A 21,821-nucleotide genomic window follows, 5' to 3' on the forward strand; every position below is an offset into this window, starting at 1 on the left:
TATCTGATCTCAGGTCTTCTTACTTTGCCCAACAGAAACACCAGTAAGAAATACAACTTAATGGCTTTCAATGCTGGTGATAAAGTCAGTTGTTCTGCATGGACACAGGTAATCTAGCTTTGGCCACTACTTTATTCTATGCTATATTTTCTTTCTGGTCTTTTTCCATTTGTTTTCTCTTTTTTAAATTGTATATCTATCCATCCATCCATCATGTTTAGGCTCGTATGGAGCGGGACATGAGCAATAGGCGTATATATGGGGAGGAGGAAACTCAGGATGGGGCGGCAGGCAGTGAGTTTGGAAAGAAACAGAGAGAGGAGTCACGGAGAAAGAAGTATGGCATCGTTACGAAGGAGTTCAAGGTGGAGGACCAGCCCTGGATCCTTAAAGTTAATGGCAAGGCAGGAAGAAGGTACATGTCTCTGCTTTTATTCTTTTCGTCTAGTTGCCACTTTCTTGAGTAATTCCTGAGTGTTAGGCTACACATTCTTAGAATGATTATGCTTAATAAGCAAATAATTGCTGTTCTGTCACCTTATTCGATGTTAGGGTCCTATAATTTCCACAATGTGGAAAACATGGACGGAATCGTGGAATCCAGTAATAAAAATAGAATTTAAATAGAATTTCGAGGAAGTTGGCGCAATTTTAAGAAAAAAAAAATCAAAAGTAGGGCTGTACACTTAATAAAATTACAATTATGGACTAGTGTCTATGAATATTAAACTGCAAAAAGACTGCAGTGTTTCCCATACATTGATTTATCTGTGGCGGCCCGCCACAATATCAACATTGACTGCCACAAATAGATTTCAATGCTTCCCATTCATTAACTGGACTGTGGCGCCTGAAAATATATTTAAACTTCTCATAATAACATAAAAGACCTAGTCTTTTATGAGTACTGTGAATTTGGACATACTTTGTCACATACTGTTTTTCGCCTACTATATAGCAGGGAAGTATGCGATTTCAGATGCAGCTTGTCTGTTTGAGCTGTGCAAAGAGAAGTTCGCACTTGGCTGATGCAATCAGCACGTGATCAGCTCTGTGTTTCAGTTCACTGTGTGTGAATGAATGCAGTGAACTCTATCTGTGTTGAGTTTAGCATGCATTTGGGAATGTAGAGAGCACAAGTTATGCATTATTTTCACATTTGCATAGTTGCTGATTACATCATTTCAGTAGATTTGGAAAGAGATGCGTTCGTAAACTTGTTTTCCGCCAAAATAAAAGCTCGACTGCAGTTTTCATCAAAATAAAAGCTCACGCATGCATAGAAATTAGAACAAAACTAATTATGAAAGTTTCATTGGTACTATACGGTTATCCGGACCACACCTGACCACACGTGACCACAACCGCTCTTGGTTGGTCGTAACCCCAGTGACGGGTAGGTTTAGGGGCGGGTTGGGGTAGGTCATCACATAGACCCCAGTGTGGTCCGGATAACCGTATAGTACCGTTTCATTTATTTTTCAGTGAATTTGTTTTATGATGCCTAATTGCCTAGTTATCTCCAAAGCTCTCTCAATTTTAGTCTCTTTGAAATCAGTTTTGTGAAGTGCCTCCGTGTGCAAATGCTGCCTGCATAGGCAACAAGTCAGCTGCCTAAGTTTTCGGACACAGCCACTATCTGAGGACATGAACACATAAACGTCATTTCCACTGCTGCTCAGAGAGTCACTCACTTGACCAGTATTTAACCATTTCATTTGATAAAACTGTCATAAGATACTCGCATAAACTACAACCCAACACAATATGTTTGGTTTAACTTGAAGACATTTATGTAACCTTTGGCCTTCTAGCAGTTAAAAAAACAAAACTGCATGCATTTTGCAGAAAAATATTGTTTTGTTTGTGCTTTGGCTCTGCATGACTGCAGATGAATGGGTTCTTCTTTCTCATTACTAAAAAAAGAGAGAGACATTATCCTACTACTCATAAAACATTCATTACCAGGCTTAAAGGAGAACTCCGGGCAATTTTAACATTGAGCTCATTTTTTTGTACATTTGGAGTGCTGTCAGTACAGAGAACAACGTCAAAAATCGGTGTTGCCTACACCGTGTTATCCTCGTTTTAAAATTTGCACCCTGTTGACTTCAATGGGGCAAGTTTTAAACCTGCTTTTTGGCTCTTAACATCCTTGATGTGTCATTACAAGTGCACAGGTCATGTGAGTGATTCCTTCAGAGTGAACGTGAGTGAATCTGACTGCAGTAGATGTGAAAGATATTAATAAAAATGATGTTTATTCAGCCAGCGCACATACCTGTATTTACATCCTGTTTTCGGTCGAAGTCCACAGTAATCGATTGTCGAGTTCACGCGCATAGGTTTAGTACCTATGATCACGCGCGTGAACTCGACAATCGACTATGCTTTAGATAATGCTTTACAATGAACTCTGTTAGAGAGCAACATGGCAATTTGTGTCTGTCGCTTTTACAACATTTCAAATCCCTCAGTTCTCACCATCTCCGAAAAGCCAAGCCAGTAGCGATTCTCATTTTATTTCGAGCTCTGTCATGTTCTCTTTTTGCCAGCAGACTCTACACTGCTCAGTGTTTTTTTTTTTAAATGTGTGATTCCAGTATGGACGCCATTTCCCATGAAAACCATCCTGTCGCATCTAAAATATAAACACTTATAACAGGCTTACCATAGTGAATCAGGGTAAGACAAAAACATACATAGTACATAGTGTACCTTTAAGGAATACCACATCATTATTCATCCATACTTTGATAAACCTCTGTTGTGTAGCATTTTGTTTGAAAGGAATTGTTCAAGTTTCACTTGATTACATTTTAAAAGATTCATTAATTTGTTAAAGTGTTATGCATTTATTTGATTACCACAATTTTTGATAACATATTTTTATGAAGTAGTAAAACATAGAATCCAGACAAATGAAAACAAACAACACAGAATATCAGAAAGAAATCATACACATTTTATATGCACTGTTATTGTTACGATTTGAACAGATTGTTAAAGTTTTATGAATTTCTTTGATTAGATATCCCTTTTGATTATTACAGTTTCATTAAACCATTAAAATGGAATGCAGAAAGATTTAAAAAGAAAACATGAAATTTAGGAAGAAATAAAACAGAATCCATACGGCCAAGTGTGTTTGTTCATAGCGTGAATTGTGTTTGTGTTGCATTGCCTTTGGACAACACCTCATGTTCCCCTCTACCACTCAGATTCAAGGGTCTGAAAAAAGGCGGAGTCACAGAGAACGCGTCCTACTACATCTTCACGCAGTGTGCCGATGGTGCATTTGAGGCGTTTCCTGTGCACGCCTGGTATAACTTCACACCGCAGGCCAAACACCGCACGCTCACAGCCGAGGAGGCAGAGGAAGAGTGGGGCAGGTGAGGGCAGGTTGAGTGGTTGCGTTCATGGGAATAACCCTGATGGCACTCCTAGAGAAGCAGGTTTGTGATAATTGTAAATGTGTCTAAAGCTCAAACATCACATCTGCTTATTTTTGCATATAGGAGGAACAAAGTGGTGAACCACTTCAGTATCATGCTCCAGCGACGTTTCCGAGAACAGGAGCGAGGAGACGACGATGAGGAGGAAGGAGAAAAAGGAGGGAAGAAAAAGAAGAAGAAGGGAGGCAGGGGTGGAGACCTGCGCATACATGACCTCGAGGATGACTTGGAAATGAGCAGCGATGAGAGCGACGGCAGCAATGGAGAAGGTGAGCAAAGGGTCTGAGAGGAAGAGGAGTGTCACATGTAGGACTTTCTGAACTAAATGTCTTCTTTCAATGCAGATGATGAAGCCAAGTCGAAAGGTAAAAAGGACAAAGGCCCCAAAGGCAAGGGAAAGAAGAAGAAGAAAAAGGGCAGCGACTTTGAAGGATTCGAGGATAGTGATGATGGCGACTTTGAGGGGTTGGAGGTGGACTACATGTCTGATGAGAGCAGGTGACTCCAATGACGCACAAATCTTTATGCAGAGTTACTGTTGCCACATGCAAACAGCCCTCTTTTCATGGTCACTGCAGTCTAATCATTCTCATCTTCCTTTCTTTGCTCTAGTTCTGAAGAAGAGGAGCAAGAGAAGACCAAGCCCAATAAGGGAGAGGATGTCCCTAAAGGTTGGTGACTAAAGGGGTTTTCCCCCTTTGTTTGCAGGAATGTACTTTCATCTAATGTAGATTTTTGATTTGAGGCAACTCTGTGACGCTCTAATGGCTTTCTTTCAGGAATTGATGAAATGTCTGAAAGTGAGGAAGAGAGTGAGGAAGAAAACAAGAATGAGGAAGATGCCAAGGAGGAAGAAGAGGAAGAAGATGGAAAGAAGACACCAGTGCAGGTGGAAAAAAAGAAAAAGAAAGGTAAAATCACTCAAATTGACAATTTATTCATTGTATTTCACAGTGATGATTACATTTATTGAAGTCTAGTTGTGCCACGTAAAAATGAAAATAAAATGGACTCATTTATCAACCATTAAAAAAATATATAAAGTAGTTTTTTAAATGACAGACGCATTTAAAATGTTTAATTTAATGTTTAAAAATGTGTAACAGTAAAATAATAAACCACCTTAAAGCTGACAAAAATAGACATTCATAAATGTTTAAAATTTTAGATAAATACAATAGTAATGCATGAAATAATTTCAAATGCAACTTATAAAATACATTTAAAAAGCATTACCAAATAGCTTTTCTTAGTGATTTATTTCTGTTTTTGAATGAATATTTTGATCATATTTTTTTAAGTGTTACTCTTAAAGGGATAGTTCACCCAAAAATGAAAATTCTGTCATAGTTTACTCACCCTCAAGTTGTTCCAAACCTGTATAAGTTTCTTTGTTCTGCTGAACGAGGTGAGTAAACGATGATAGAATTTTCATTTTTGGGTGAACTATCCCTTTAAGGCCCATTTACATAAAGGACAATAACGATAACAATAAAGATATAGTTTTACATTTTTTTCGAAATGTAAAAGAATGTACACACCATAACTTTAATAATGATGACATAGAAGTGATATTGTTCCAGAATATATTTTTTTCTATCTGATGAATGATAAAAACATTGACAACAAATCAGAATCCATCCTGCTTTAAAAAGAGGCATTTAAACAGCAGACGACAAACTGCAGTGTGCACTTAGAACAAACAAGGTTACCGTTTGCTTGTGTGGATGTTAAAATAGTTAACGTTATTGGTAACTTTATAGGTATTGTTCTTGGTATTAGTATTACTATTAGTATTGTTGTTTTTTCATTTTGTAAAAATCACTGTATGTTGTTTTAGACAGCAGTGGCGAGTCGGACAGCTCCGAGGACAGTGATATTGAAGGAGAGGCAGCTTCAGCACTGTTCATGGTGGTAATGGCCTATATTTGCGTGTATGTGTGTGTGTTTGGGAAAGATAATTGAATGAGAGGGAGAGAGTGAGAGAAGCTGTTGTTGTTTTTCTGATGGGTTTTCATGTGGATCTGTGGTACAGTGCTCTCTTGTTGTCTCCCCTCTCACAGAAGAAGCGCACACCTCCTAAGCGAGGGGGTGGGCGAGGATCAGCAGGTAGTTCAAGAACAGGAAGTCGACCTGGCACACCTTCTATCGACAACGCTGCCACTTCAAACACTCTGCGTGCCGCTGCCAACAAACTGGAACAAGGTACACTCAAAGAAACTCAATTTCAATTAAATTAATTACATGATATGATGATCAGGTAATTGATTTATTCACACATATATGTGTGTATAAAATTGTGGAGAAAAGTAAAAATGATTCAGTTACTTCATATTATTTTTTTATTGTAGTTTTGTATTTATTTATTTGGTTTAATGCTGTTATTATTGTTATTACTTTTTATCACACTTTGCAGTTAAGAGGATACTCAACCCAAAAATGAAAAATTTTCCTTGTACACACTAATACGTTTTTGTTTGAACGCGCATATTTTTCTCTTAGTTTTAGCCTCTGTCCCAGATATACATGACTTTCTTTCTTCAGATAAACACAAACAAAGATTTTTGTCCCTATAACACAAGTGCACGGAACCTCCAAAGTGAATGCGACAAATAAAATACTATAAAAAAAAATTTTTTAAACTGAAGCATCACTTCCAGACGATTGTCGTAAGATTTCACGCTTGACATAAATGTCAGCATGTTGTGAAACATGACATCAGCGTGTTGTGAATCTCACACGAGAAGTGCCGCGGAAGCACAGGACCGTCAGTCTTGAGCAGGTTTCACAATGAGCTTGCACATTTATTTTTCTAAAAACCTATAGTTTCTGTCTATCTGAAGAGAGAAAGTCATATACATCTGGGACTGCATGAGGGAGAGTAAATGATGAGAGAATTGACTATTCCCTTAGCGCATTAATACGCCATTACATTATATTATCTGCCTAGTATCTTATTTCATCTTGTCTGTGTCTCTGCACTGCTAGGGTTTAGGCAAAGTCTTTAGCAAACTTAATTTTTACGTTCCTCTGTCTCAGGTAAGCGGCAGACGACAGTACCGAGCTCAGAGACTCCGGCTGCGAAGAGATTGAAGATGGAGCCCAGCCCTCAGAGCTCTTCAGGGAAGAGCACACCCCAACCAGTATCAGGGAAATCCACCCCGAGCTCCAGGTACTTTTTTTTTTTCTCAAAAGGGGCTTTCGCACCGGGGGAACCTTTTCATAGTTCCTAGAAATAATGGTGGAAGTTCACGGATTTTGGCATGTTCGCACCGCAGGAACTAGGAACGATTTTAGTTTAAGGAATTCCTTTTGGAGGAACTAATTTAGCTCCTACTTTAGAGTAGGGTCTAAACCAGCACTATAGGAACTACCAGTGACATTAGTGTACGATGAGTGGCCGAACGCACGCAAATCATCAGCACCCGCCATTAAAAAAAAAAAAGCTGTGTAAACGCACAGATTATAGCCTATATATTTACTCCACACACTAACTCTTCGAACATGGAAAACCGTGATAGATGGGCCTCTTAACCTTAATGCTGAGGAGAAAATCCAACGCAACTTTGAGGGGGACCAAGCCTAACATGATTATGTATTTCTGCTCAGCCAGCAACACTGGACAGCAACCACACGGCATACGCTAATACATTTTCATATACTGTCTACTTTCTATGTATAACAGTTCTATCTAATGTATTAGACAGGACTGTTAGACAGTCTAATGAACACGGAGCATGCGAGCACTGTGCTCAGGCTCCAGCGCCGTCAAAATAAAGGTCCGTCACGCCATCAAAATAAAAGTCACAACAACACGGTGCGAATGCAACCAGGAAAATGTTCCTAAGAGAACCATTAGTTCTTGGGGAACCAACCTGGTGGCTAGTTCCTAGAACTTTCCGGTGCGAAAGCCCCTTATGTCAGCATGAAACATAAGTTGATTTATAGTCTTTTCTTACCTATTGTTATGTATATCTAAGTTAAACGGCTTCTCGAACAAGAAAAAAAATGTAGGGTGGGGCATGATTTTGTCCATTGGAAATTGATTGGATCGCTGGATGGTTGTGGTTTGCTACTGCTGTGACGTCATGCGAGTGACGGGTTGTTTCACCATTGCACCAGTAAACGGATCATCAGATGTCGCTGGAAGAGGGATGGGAACTTATTTTGCTGAAAGATTCGGAGGGCACATTAATTTTATTTCATGGTGAATTTAAATATTCCCTAGAGACTCTCCAGATTCAGACAATCTTCAGCTCACTTTTTTCCCCAGCTATGGGTCTCATCTTTTCTCCATTATCCTGCTGTGCAGTCCATTTCCTCTATTCAATGAAACTTGGACCCAGTTACACTTACATTAAACCACGCAGTGCTGTAGTAACAGTAACAGTATGCCACTGTGTGTGTATTACACCCATAATTCAGAGTTTATGCTAAATCTCAACACATCACACATCTCCAACATATTGCATTCCTATTTTTCCCTCCGAATTGCAGACAAGTTCTGCCATAGTCACAAACCATATTATGTCTTGCTTATTTCATCATGCATAAATAAAATCCATTCTTCCATCTCCCCTTTAGTGATGTGCAGCTGACAGAGGATGCCGTGCGCAGGTATCTCATCAGGAAGCCCATGACCACTAAAGACCTGCTGAAGAAGTTCCAGACTAAGCGCACAGGCCTCAGCAGCGAGCAGACAGTCAACGTGCTTGCCCAGATCTTGAAGAGGCTTAACCCAGAGAGGAAGAACATCAATGAGAAGATGCACTTCTACCTCACTGAGTGAACCCAACCGAGGAGAGAGTGAAACACTGAGCGCCCATCACCAGCAGCCTCTCCTTTTAGAATACAGCTTATTTAGTTCAAGACCTATTTGGTCCAAAACTTCCTGATTTTCTTGCTGTCATTTTGCTTTTAATCATCCAGCATTTATTAACAGTAGTTCTTAAATACTGTTAATTGAGTTACAGCTGGAGGTCTAAAGAGTAAAACGACAAAGAAAATGGTGAGAAGAAAGATAGGAGTATGTTTTTGTATATTATAACGGATATTGGAAAGATGTGTTTGTAAATTTCACATGCCTCTTAATGACAAGTTTAGTATCAGAGAGACACTGGGTAACACCCTTCTTTCAAGATTCTTTTCAAGAAAACTGATGAATTTTGAGAGGGACTTTATCCAGAGAATGCAGCTGCATTTGTGGCTTTTATTGCACATTCATTTCTTATTTCATTTGTCTTTTTTTTTTTACTGCACTGTTTAAAAGCTGTAAATGTTACAACTTTTGCAGGAGTTTTTTCTCCTTGGTAGTACATTAAATTTGTTTAGAATTAATACCAGTGTTTGTGCTCATTTGTTATAAATGCAATAGTAATTTTTTATTTGAAGAAAGCCACAATAGTGGGTAGCAGAAAATATTTATTCATGGACATTATAAATAGAAGCAGTTCCAATGATTTTCCTTTTCTCATTTTACATTATAAATTTCATAAATCATATCCCTCCCCTTCATAATACTCCAGAGGTATTTAAACCACATTTCAGTGAGCTGAATGTTACCAAGTAATGCTACCAGTTGTTTCCACGTTTTATTTGTGGTTATTCCTGGAAAAATGCATCTGATTGATGTATTTTTAGAGCCATATGAGAGTATATGAAAGGTGAACAATGTGTCGACTTCTAGACCAGTGAAGCCACAGTGTTTCCAAGACAGGTGCTATGGTCAGTCCAGTCTTAATTCCTTTACACAGGCAGGTTTCGACAGATCACAGAGATGCGGCGATGACGTGGAATCTTGTGTCCTGAGAAAAAGGAATCTTGATCTTTCAGGATTTCATGGGTGAATTTAAAACGAGCATCATCCCTGTTGATATAAACAAAGTGTTTTACAATTTTTGAAATAATGTTCACATTTTGTGGTAAGCAAAATGCAATTTAGTTGTTCTGTGGCTACAAATTATGTAAATAACAAGAAAAAATGTAATGTGTTGGATAACTACCTTAATATATAAAGTGAGCGCCGGCTCAGAAGCAAGTCCACCCAATCAGTGGAATTATTTTCTGGGACCAGACGCATAATACTATCGGATAACAGGCTCAGCCCTGCAATAGTGCTTCCGCAGAACTGAAAAGAGAAAGCAACGTTCATGGAAAACAGAAATAATGTACAAATAACTTAACTGTGGAGAACGATACTGTACAAATAACTCAAGAGGCAGACCTTCACACTGTCAATGTGGGGTTTGATATAGCCCTCTTTGTCCAGGTCCAGAACATGAATCGGCCCGAGCAGTGGACTGCCTTCAGGAAATGCAACTACTCTCACCCGCCTCAAGATGCTTTCACACTTAACTCCCCACTGCAGCCGTTCTGTTTCTCTGTAGCCGTGGATAGCCTGAGTGGGAAAGAGATTAAGGTGATGCACAGCCTGATGCATGTTCAAATCCTGGAGGGCCACGTTCCTGACTTTCTTTCAGACATGCTTGATTCATAATGTCTCTGATGAATGAGAGCATAGTAAGAGAATTTGACCAAGGAATTGGAAGATGGGGTGAAAGTAGTTAATAGCCAAACAGCAGAAATGTTACAAATACAACATACTAGAAATATGTTTACAACATTATTTGGTATTAGCAACACTTAGCAAAAAATTATATTTTTTATTATGTGTAAAAACATTTTCATTCCAGACATGTCAATTAATTTGTGTTTAATGTATGCAAGTTGTTTAAGATTTAAATTATTTTTCAACAAATTTAACTAGTCCACGTGAAAAACGTAATACACGAAAAACGAAATAAAGCCCTGTCTTTGTTTTTCTACGGCAGTATTTTTATATTTATTTTTTGGTGGGGGGTGGGTGAATTGAGTTGCACTACCAAATGACAGAAACGATTGTTTCCAAGCAGGTTTCCCAAGCACTTCTTATTCCAGAAGTAGCCCCGCCCCAAACTCACGGCATTGGAAGAGAGCCGACTGATTCGTCTTTCTTATTGGCCAACGCGCGGTTCGCGCTCAAATTCTATATTGGCAGCTTGTTTCAGGGCGTTTGCTACACATATTTATTTCAACGTTTTGAAGAAGCAGGTTGTGGTTTCACTTGAAAAGTACAGGTAGGTCGTAACTAAACTCAAGAAGCATAACCCATGGCCTACTACCAGTAGTTAGTACTAACGTTAAGTAGCAATCATAAACAACTGTTACAATCAGGGTTAGAAATGACTTAGGACTCTTGGGGGACCCCCCAAAATAAATTGTTATGGGGGGTCCCTAATGACTTATGGAGGGTCCGGGACCCCCCCAGACCCCCCTCATTTCGAACCCTGGTTACAATACGAGTACGTTTTGTCATGAAATGACGTTGGAAGTCAGTATGTACACAGTATAGCTAGAAACACGTATACGTGTTACTTACATCGTCCCAGTGGTCAAATTCATATCGCTTTTTTCTAAGGCCTGGTTCTACTTCTTTAAAAATTGCATTCTCCTCTTCTTCGCTGATGAAGTTCTGCCTAACTTCAACTTGTCCACGCACTGCGGACAGAATTTCCTGAGACGATCCACACAACCATTTACACTCCTCTTTGCACTCGGGCCCTTTTCGTAGTGCCGAGTTATCCGTTGAAAACCTATACAATAGGGGGCATTGGAGAGATTTCCTCTGTGCTTGTTTCCCTACTCTAATTAGCAGTGTCATACTGTCGAGGACATATGAGGACGCCTTAAAACAGACAATATCCACAATTTCAGCGTACTGGTGTCTCTACTGGCAATGACAAGGCGCCATTTTTAATTCGCTAAGAATTCTGGGACTTGAAGTATTTCACTCAATCCTCTACATTCGAGCAGTAGTCTAGCATTATATTGTGCTCAACGAAAAAAAATCCGATTTTATGGGAAATTGTAAATGTAAGCACCAATTGTAATCCAGTAAAAATGCTAATTTTAATGAGAAGTTACACAACTAAATAAAAATAATTTTAGTTTTACAAATATTATTTCGTTAGTTTTAGAGCCGTGTTATTTATTTTGCAAATGGAGTTGCCTGCAGCTACATACCTAAACGAGTTTAATTTGCGCAATGCAGTTTTCATTGAGTCAAGACAACATGATACTAATCTAATTTGTAATTGCAATGCCGCTTTTGAACACCAGGGGGCACCATATGACTGTTGCTAGCTGTGATAAATGGGGACAAACCTGTAATTTTTAAATTGATGCCAAGGTATCCAAAATATAAGTACGGAGCAAAATTTTAAAAGTACATAATAAAATAGCAATGAAAGCATAACATCAATTATAAATACACAATACTTTGAACATCAACAAGAGGTTCATTTTCAAGTATAGCCTATGCTTTAGCTGGGTAAAATCTGTAATAATTTGAATGAGATTTCTTGGTAACACTTTATTTTACAGTGTCCTTGTTACATGTTACATGTACTTACCATAGTAATAACAGTAATTTATGCATAATTTCATGCAACTAACCCTAAACCCAATCCTAATTCTACCCTAACCTATAGTAAGTTCATGTAGTTAATTATTATTACTCACAACTTAAATGTATAATTACATTGTAACAATGACACCTTAAAATAAAGTGTAACCGATTTCTTTAACCTTGTTAGTTATTATGTATTTCAAAGGCACAGTCCGTACTTTTTTCCAATTAATATAGTCAACAAAGTTCTCCCAATATGACACCACATGTGGAATTGTTACAAGCTCCTTTTTGGAAAAGAGACCTAATTCTAAAGTTACGTGATTAAGAGAAAAACCTGTATTGTATATTTTCTCCCGGCTCTTCCTATTTCCCCCCTCTGCTAATATCTCACCTTAAAATCTTTTAAGTTAATCAGATCCAGTTTCTTGTACTGGCCTCCCCCCTGCTGGCTATTCAGTGTTTCTGTGGAATATATTGTTGTCCAAATGTGTCACAGTACAATCCAAATAAATTTCTAACGTGTTTTTTCCCCCCTTCAGATTATGTCACTGTTCTTTTAGATGTTTAGGTTTTTTGAGTCTCTCTCTCTCCCTCCCTCACACACACACACACACCACATTGACTGGTTTCTCTCATCAATTAGCCCGCAAGACTGTAATGATGGTAATTATTTGTAATTGTAATGGTCAGGCAGTGCTGTTTGTGGCAGTGAGAGGGCATTAAACAGTCTGTAGGTAAGTGAGATTTACAGGCAGTAAGACGTTGAGTGCTGATACATGGCTCTGTGGAAATGTGCAGTAAATTCAAGCTGTATCCACTACAGCAAAGATTAGAAGATTGCAAAGCCAGGAATAACTCAGAACATATAACCTCATAGAGTAGTGCGTGTTTCTGTAGCAGTTATGTACTGGTTTACATTACAAATTAGCTAACTTGTGACTACATTTACAAGCAGTTTTACATAATATACCCATTGCTAAGCTCCACTCCCTTTAGTGATCGTTGCTCTAGCTTTACAGAACATCCTATGGAAACTGGAAATTAGTTTTTTTTGCAGTCTCTGCTGTTTTAAATCACCTTGCTGCTAAATCATAATTGAGACAACCACTTCTCAGTCAACTGAAAAGAGGAAAAGCCTAATTTGAAAGTGACTGTAAGTTATATATTGGGGAACACAACTGTTCATAATGTTTCTATGATGGAAACAATGTTTTGCCATATTTTTGGTAGATCATCCAAAACAGATCGTCCATAGATTTACATTAGAAAAAAGCAGAAGCTTGTCTGAGAAAATGGTGGATGGCAACAGTTCTTAGTATTGGTCAGTAACATTTTTAAGGTGGGGCTTAGAGAAGGGTCAATTCTCAAGGAGAAATCAACTCCAGACATTCACATACACACACATGCAGACAAACACTGCAACATATTTATCTCACTTCCTGAGAGGTCAAGTCTGGCTGCCCTCCAAGCCTGTCCTCCTGCAAGAGCCTTCTCTCAATGGGCGTCATGACTGACAGCAGCTGATCTAAAAAACACAGGAAACAATTTAAGCCTCCAAGATTCAGAGAGCTTGTCAAGTGACTATATATTGCTCAAATGATTGTAATGTAAATTTAGTTTGATTTCCTGCTGGAGAGGTACAAGTCATAGAGAGGGTGCAGAGAGAGGCCTTGCTCACACAAATGCATACTAACTTTTTGAAGAATGTCGATAACCAAATAGTCCATTGTGTGGACATTTCTCAAAATATATTTTATGTTCAACAGAAGAATAATTATTATTATTATTATTTTTGGAATGACATGAGGGTGAGAAAATGATATTATTGATATTCATTTCTAGGTGAACTATACCTTTAAGTGGATGGGAATCATGATGTATCAGACATTATTGGCTTTGAGTGGAAAAGAGACACTGAGCTTGGGAATCGAGTGAGAGGAAGTAGATCATAAAGAAGGTATGACAGTTGAGTGAAAACATGTATTGTGATGACTTCAGTTCTGTCCTTTAGTGAAGATGCTGGCCTACATAACACTTGAAGATGTTTGGAGCAGTTTACAGGCACTTTGAACAATGTTCAATTGCAGTAAGCAGATCAGCAAAGACCTCCCAAATTTACTGGCCTTTTTGGTGGTTTTACTATTTATTTTAATTGCACAATAGTTCCTTACAGATTGTCAAACGTCATGCTATCATGTTAATCCAGAAACGTGTCTATTTGCTTATCTCCTGTTGAGACTGTCTGTATGTTAGCAGAAGGGGGTAAAGGCAAAGAAAAGAGAGGTGGATGGAATTTTTGTCCGGGGCTTTGGGGGTTTTAATAATTCTACGCTGTTTAAAAATGTATTATACCTGCATCAGGCTCTTCCCAAATAAAACACGCTGCTCAAAGGACGATGGCCCACTTTACGCTCACAGTCTCAGTATCACATCTACATGGCAACATATTCATCTTTGTCTCTAACCTATAGCAAAAAGTATCTATTATTTGTGTTTTCATTTTGATAGTATAAAATTGTGTTTATGAGCTTCTCTAGTGGTCTGGTCTGTTTATAAACTTACTAAGCAATCATGTCTGCAACATTCTTATTTTCTCTTGTAGGCCTACATGTTTATTGCATCTGAAACAGTAACATACAGAAGGCTGATATATTATGGTGTGGCTTGTTCCACTGACCAGCAGGATATATATCTGGAAGATTAAGGTTAAATAAGGAGCAGAGAACCTGGTATACATGCGGTTTATGAATTATTCAACTTTATGAGTCACTGAGTTTATCTTCTGCTGCACAGAACAGCATTACACACAGCAGCATTACTTCAGAATTCTTGATCGACCGTGTTTGTATGTGCTCTTTTGAAACATCTCTTTGTCGCCAATATATGCAGTCACACATTTACACTTTATTGTGAGATTTACATGTGACAGTTTTATGAGCACTTGAATTTTTATTGATTTAATGACAATTTTTACACCACATTTTCTCTGAATCTGAGCATAGCTGACCAAACTAATCTGTCAAAGACCGAATCATAGTTTAAGAGACCCAAATTCATTCATAACTCAATTTTGGCAAAATATATATTTATTTTGTCTTTGTCGAGCAGTGTAGTGAGATATCTTATTGACTTCTCTCTCTTTCTGTCTCTCTTTGGTTGACTGTGTGCTTTGTGTGTGCTGCTGTGTTAGATTAGTGTTGCATGCTTTAATAATGCACTAAGGGAGGGGTGTTTCTGCTTGGCAGCAGGAGAGAGGCTCTGACATTCAAAAACAGTCGCCTTGTGAACCCCAGCTGTGTGACAAGGCTGACACAACAGGGCTACAGCACACATCACAGCATATAGCACCACCATACAATCAACCCCATTCATAATCAATACATTATCCCCCGGTTTCACGGACAAGGCTTAAACTATTCCCAGACTAAAATGCATGTTTGAGCTGTCTTAACTGAAAGCAACTTGCACTGACGTAATATTAAAATATGTCAGTGCCATTGTTTTGTCTCAAGATGCACACCAGTAATGTTTTTTTCTAAGGCATGCTCAGAAAAGGTACTTAGATCTCCTAATTGAACTAAGGCCTAGTCCTGGCTTAATCTAAACCCTGTCTGTGCACCCGGGCCAAACATTCACAATATCAAGAGATAATTCATTAGGAAGATTAGTGTTAATGCAAGAATAAATTAATTAGATATACATATACATATCTTTATCTTCTAAATGGCAAAAAAAGGGCCCACTAAAAGATACTGTTGTTTTAAATGTTTTAGCGATGTGCAAAATTCCTGTAGAGGATTTGATCAAGACAAATCCTGCTCATCATCTGTCTTAGAGCTGACAGCTGCAGTTAGAAGCTGCTAGACTGTGTACAGTCACTAAATTGGCAGCTTTGATTTAGAAAGATAATGAGTCCTGGTTTGTTGTTTTGTGATTGATTCCTTTATAGAGATGTAGCTAGTCTTTATATAGCATTTAATTTGCATGTTTTTTTTTTTTCTCTGTCCAGTTTGATTAATGAATTTAGGCCACAGTTTGGAGCTCTGACTCACCAATTCTCAAGGTTGTTAATTTTGAATAGTTTAAGGGTAATTTTACAAATCATTAAATTAGCATGTTGCACAAAATAAAGGTATAAATTATAATCTGTCCACACATTGATCTGCATCAATTGTTGCCAAGCTAACACTTGGCTGGTATTAGTGTCAATTACTTATTGAGTAGGAATTTGTTGAAAATCGACCACTCTTTTGTTTTATCTCATTTAATGAGATAGGCTACAAGATTAATAGGCTACAAGATTGTTATTGCAGGACCTATATGAATGTTTTATTAATATATATTGTATATAATAATTTTGTATTATCATAATGTATTTTATTTATATTCAATTTAGGGATTCATATTTTGAAATAATCAGTTTGACCCTTATAGCTGTGTGTCATGTTTCAGCACCATGGACAGCTACATTGACGGGCGACTTCGAGGCGCTTCTGTCATTAGATCGGTGCTCTGTGCGTTTAGTGAAAGATAAACACTTTGTTTGGTATTTCATTAAGCCCCCCTCCCCCCTCATTATGATTTAACAGCAACATGATTTAAAACAGAAGAGACTGCAAATTTCACAGTTTCTTTGAATAAAAACAGCAGATAAAAGAGACACCTTATTATTTACGTTTCAGTTGTGTTTTCAAATAGTTTTTCAATAACAGCAAAAGTTAGATTAGTATTGTGCACACACTGTGTAAGCCCTGTACACTCACTTTACTGCCGCTTAGTCTGACTGTTCAGAGATACATGAGAAAATAGTCTGTCAGCCGCTGTTGATCTGTTGACTGGAGGCTGGTGCCTGCTGGAGCTCTTGACCCCCCGGGCTCTTCTGAATCTGGACCGACGCTAAACGCATCACATACGGTTGATCACAGGCGTGCTGGTTCAGACAGCGAACAGACTGCTGCACAAGATCAAGGGATGAGCAGAGATCCAGACCAGAGCAGCGGTTCTCCCGTGAAGTTCACCTTTTTTCTTTTTCGCAGCAGTAGCAGGCTGTGTGATATTGTGGTATTTCTTGCTTTATTTCTGGAGCGTTTTTAACGCTTTAAGGTTGACAAGTGTGCCCAACATTGGGATAGAATTGGGCATTTAGGAGGACCACCAGTGATGTAAATACAGTACTCTTCTGCTAACCTCTTCCTGTGATATCTAATAGGTACATGGGCACTGTAAGGTCGCGCGGGTCTATTGATTTTTGCACTCGCAAAACAACCGCGCCCTAAACGGTTTACTCTAAACCGAATTGCTTGAGGTTATACTCACTCACTCTCAAACCCGCTTTTTTTTTTTAAACGCGTGGATGTAGCCTACCAAACATTTAGCCATGTGCATAGTAGGCATAGGCATATGCATGTACTACTTCTATACTGCATGCTTTATTTACAGTAACAAATTTGTATCAAATAAGATGGTATAATAACATTCTACAATTAGTGGCACAGGCTACACTTTGAAGCAGTCAAATATAGTCTCTAAAATGCCATCCCGTATGCTTGTAACATCTATTTTGTTACGGTAATTTTGTGTAAAGTAGCCTACTGATGTAAAATTGACAGCTGCCATTTTTATGGCAATATTATATCTTTTTTTTATTATTATTTATAAAATTAATTAATTTTATTAAAAATGGTGGGTTGGTGAGTTGAAGAGGGAGAGTTGTCAGCTGTACTGATGGGAAATCTCCTATTAATTCCGAAATGTCTGCGTCCAAGATTAGCCTGTCGGTCCTCGCCCTGCGTGTCCTCGCAAAGCGCATCCGTTCCCGAGAGACGCACGTTTGAATGCGCAGCTGTCTCCCGGCGCTCACATCCCGACCACTTGCACAAACAGCCCATAACCTGACAACGCGTTGTCAGTTTTGTTACGTTCCGTTATCAAAGCTGCACAATCAGTCTTTTCATGTGGTAAAGGCAGGTGAGCTGAGACTGAGAACACATTCAGTAGTGGCTGAAGGTACAGGTACAGACTGGAGTTGGGAGGATAAATTAGTCAGTGGGGTGCGTGCGCGTGCGTGCGTCATGCGCTGCAAGAAGAACTGGCCAGAGCGCTAAATTGATCAGTGGCACATTATAGCTTTAGCTTGCCAGCTGATCGGAGCTAACTGTTTCGTTCGGCTTGTGTTTCACAAGCTGATATCCTGCGAGCCCCCACCCCACATTCGTTCTCAGCTGCCTCCTCCCCCTCTTTTTTGTCCTCAGGGGCGCTTGACGGAGAGTAACGAGGCTAACAGACAGCTCAACATTGGCAGAAATAAGAAATAGAGGGATCCGAGTCTTCTCACGAACGGATTGCCTTCGGGGAAGATGAGCAGATCCTACGCGGCCCAGAGCCCAGTGCCGAGAAGCAAGAGCGGCTATGGGGACCCGAAGATGTCGCCGTTGTCCCCTCGCGATTGATGCTTCTACTTTCTGTCAATGTGTCCCTTCATTGGATTTTACGACGGTTGGATTGGTTCTTTTGCACTTAAAATGCCAGTAATGGCTCTGGCGAAAAGGATGACACCTTACTAGTGAGCACAGGGAGAGAAAAAAATCAATCGATACTTGTGATGATCTATTTTTGCATCCGAACAATGTGTCGTAAAGAAGAGGAAAACAGAATTAATATCGGATCTTGTGCATCTATCTGTAGCAGAGATGCAAATCCATGCGAGTAAACGTGAGCGCGAGGTGACCGAAGGCAGATTATAGCTACTGTGCCAAATATTGCGGATGTTGCGAAATAAATAAATAATCATGTTTTTATCCTATTTCCCTCTGTTTTAAATAGATATCCATACTGTGATAATCAGAATGAACAGTTAAAACTGAACTAAAACGATTGTTTTAAATGTTTTCATTTCTGTTCACTTGGTTATCACAGCTAGATCGTATAGCCTAAATGATTGTAGCTATGATAATTACAACCTGAATTTTCAAGGAAAATCACGGGAGAGAGTCCGCTCTGGAAAATGAGGATGGAGCCACAGAAAACGAGAGATGTACTCAAGAATGACATGGCCGTGGAAATATGTTGATTTAGGACATACAATGAGGTGATGATGGACCATTTTGTGTGCTGAAGTGTGAAACGAACCTGAACTGCAAAATATAAGTCACGCTAATTTGCTCCATTTTGTTTGTTTGTTTTTTGTTCGTTTTATTTTTCGTTTTTGCCTAAAATTTAACCATCAGCTCCTGGAGTCTACCGCGTCACATATACACGCCAGGAAGACAAATGTGTACTCCAGTTATACACGTATTAAGTTTTGAAGCAGATGGGATGTAATGTGGTGTGGTCGCGTTGAATATTCGCCCCCTTTTTTCCTGCTTCGTGAAGACTGGCATTTGGAGTCTATAGAATGGCTCGGTTCGGAGATGAGGTGCCGTCCAGGTATGGCGGAGGACCGGGACACGCTCAAGGGGGACCCGGCCGCGGCGGCAGCAGGCAGGGTGGCCCGCCGGGTCAGAGAATGTACAAGCAGTCAATGGCCCAGCGAGCCAGAACTATGGCCCTGTACAACCCTATACCGGTGCGACAAAACTGCTTCACTGTCAACCGATCTCTGTTCATCTTCAGCGAGGACAACTTTGTGAGAAAATACGCCAAAAAGATTACCGAATGGCCATATCCTTTTAAACCCAGTAAGTGAGTACCTTGGGGCCTCCAGCTGCAGGTATAGTGCACTTGAGTATGGCATATGTAAGGTCACTTGAACATGCCAAAACACGATAACGATGAATCACATTACTGCAGGTTTAATGATGGCTGTGTATTTAAAAAAAAAAAAAAAATGCGCGGGAGGTCATGATTTTAGTGGGACTTTTCATTTGAGTGTTTTCAGCTATTCATTTGTCAAGCTATTTCGGTGTACGAGATGGATTGATTCTATATCTGGTGTGTGTTCGTTGAGTTACGCACGGGTGTGAGGTGAGCTTTGCTGTGTGACGATAGCGGGCGGCGCTGTGGCTCGCGGAGGCTTGCTGATGTCAGCATGTGCAGTCTCTCAGCTCGGTCTCGTTCGAGAGAAAGCGATGGTGAAAAGGGAGAGGTGAGGGGAGGGGGAAAGCCACCATTTCCCATATTCTAAGAGCTCCAGGAGGATACGGGATATGTATGTACTTGCATTTTTCATAGCCTCATTTTTAAAGACAAAAAGCAAAGGTTTAGTCTGCAGAGAAGAGGAAGTTGTTTAAGCGGTATCACACAAGCAGTTATACAAGGCCGCAGGTAATCAAACCAGTGCTGATGTTCAATACAGCATGACTGTGAGCGTGACATTTTTTTTATACAACAGCTAGGAAACATGAAGCATACTTTATAATGAGGAACTAGTGTTTCAGACAAAAATAGGCTAGTTATCTCATTATTAGTTTATGCCAACACATAGTTCCAAAAAAATCAAGCTTTGTGTCATCTGTGACATGACATGACTACTTCCAAAATCCCATACTGTTGGAGTATGTACTGCATTTAATGTGTCATGACATCAACCACATTTACAATTGTGGCAACTTTTCTCCCATGGCCCTAAGAGACAAGTAAAGTGTCTTATCAAATTTTATATATATATTTTTTAAATATATTTATTTAATAATATTTTTCACCCAGTGTTTTATTAACACAAATTAGGACATACTTGCATACTTCGTATACTAAGACACTGTTACATAAAACTTGCACCTTAGGAATGCTTTATGTACGTAGGTTTGAGTTATGTGTGAGTTTTCCTGAAACATGCACTTGGTTTCTTTTGTGACAGCCCCATTCATATTGTAAAAAGATATTAGGTTTATTAGTAGACCAGTTTTATAGTTGTATACTATGTGTATTTATTGTTGAAAATGAAAAACTATGCCCTGTACCTAAGTCTATTGTCATCATGTGCTCATGACACCCTTTTGGAAGGGATTTGGCAAACTTCAAAAGCAGGGCATGTAAGATGCAATGAGCAGATGCATTGAATATGCATTTTTGACTTGGTATGTCCTGAGAAGGCCATGTTTCACCCCAGATAGTTCACTGAAGCTTCCATCGAAGAGGGTCCACTTTATTGTTACATTAGATTGGATGCCCCAGTATAATGGCAGAACAACCCTATAAACGCTAGTGTTTTATTTTTATAAATCTTTAGTTACTGGAAAAAGGCAGAAGTTGTTCACTCCCTGCCTTTTCTAATAGGTCTCTTAGGATTTAAAATCATTATATGTGCACAGAACTGCACCCACACACACTTCTCTTTTGACACTGTATTTTAAACTACCAGAGCTTTCAGTGACCTTTAACATTGCACTCGACCTGAAAGCCACTCTTTCTATAAGCCTCATTCTTCTGATTTATCTCACGGAAACATCTAATGAGGCCTTGTGATCCAAAGTCCTTAACTTCTCTGCTTTTTCAGAAGTGTTTTTCAGATGCCCACAGTATAGCAACCTTTTTAATATTTACAATTCACCGTGATTTGTATCTTAAGTCGCTGATTAAAAACATTTTGCATTTTAGAATTACAAAGTTGAAGAGTGTGCCGCATGTGAATGTAGATTAGATGAGAAGATCAATGTATGGTTACCAAGCATTGCATCCTTTCTTTCACTCCTCTCTGTAGAGATAATGGAACTCTAAAAAGACATTGTCTCAGCCTCTTTTCGTTTATGGGCCGTGTCTCTGCACTGTAAATGGAATGTAACCTTATAGCTGTATTTTCTAATTATAGTTTCATTGACAAATATGAAACTGCAGCCTATCTGGAGTGCAGATAAGTATGTTTATCTATCCGATGAGACCTTTAATATGTGCTCAGTTGGTTGTCTTAAACAAGTTTAAAACATGCATCTAGTCATGAAACATTTTTGTACCTGTGGTCTCATTTTAGTAATAGAAGCGCA

The 21,821-nt window shown here is 39.0% G+C and overlaps 2 protein-coding genes across 3 annotated transcripts in view; one reads left to right on the top strand and one right to left on the bottom strand.

Annotated features, from left to right (window-relative positions):
* gtf2f1 (general transcription factor IIF, polypeptide 1) overlaps window positions 1–8,792 on the top strand; it is a 10,501-nt gene extending 1,709 nt beyond the window's left edge. The window contains exons 4-14 of one of the 2 annotated variants that reach the window (XM_084423641.1): window positions 36–108; window positions 222–415; window positions 3,222–3,392; window positions 3,519–3,724; window positions 3,800–3,953; window positions 4,068–4,126; window positions 4,235–4,366; window positions 5,296–5,369; window positions 5,519–5,660; window positions 6,495–6,627; window positions 8,040–8,792. In XM_084423641.1, the coding sequence (XP_084279767.1) occupies window positions 36–108; window positions 222–415; window positions 3,222–3,392; window positions 3,519–3,724; window positions 3,800–3,953; window positions 4,068–4,126; window positions 4,235–4,366; window positions 5,296–5,369; window positions 5,519–5,660; window positions 6,495–6,627; window positions 8,040–8,244 (1,543 nt within the window). In that variant the 3' untranslated portion in view covers window positions 8,245–8,792. The remainder of the gene's footprint in view (window positions 1–35; window positions 109–221; window positions 416–3,221; window positions 3,393–3,518; window positions 3,725–3,799; window positions 3,954–4,067; window positions 4,127–4,234; window positions 4,367–5,295; window positions 5,370–5,518; window positions 5,661–6,494; window positions 6,628–8,039) is intronic. The other variant, XM_084423642.1, reaches the window with a different exon arrangement.
* On the bottom strand, window positions 8,709–11,270 carry alkbh7 (alkB homolog 7). Its single transcript, XM_084423778.1, has 4 exons — window positions 10,873–11,270; window positions 9,679–9,852; window positions 9,458–9,582; window positions 8,709–9,321 (listed from the first exon to the last, which is right to left on the bottom strand). The coding sequence occupies exons 1-4, from the start codon at window positions 11,152–11,154 to the stop codon at window positions 9,201–9,203; spliced, it is 702 nt and encodes a 233-aa protein (XP_084279904.1). The 5' UTR covers window positions 11,155–11,270; the 3' UTR covers window positions 8,709–9,200.
* Between the last annotated feature and the right edge of the window lie 10,551 nt (window positions 11,271–21,821).

This window comes from Rutilus rutilus (assembly GCF_951802725.1).
Source record: "Rutilus rutilus genome assembly, chromosome: 1".
In the NCBI taxonomy this organism is placed as follows: Eukaryota; Metazoa; Chordata; class Actinopteri; order Cypriniformes; family Leuciscidae; genus Rutilus; species Rutilus rutilus.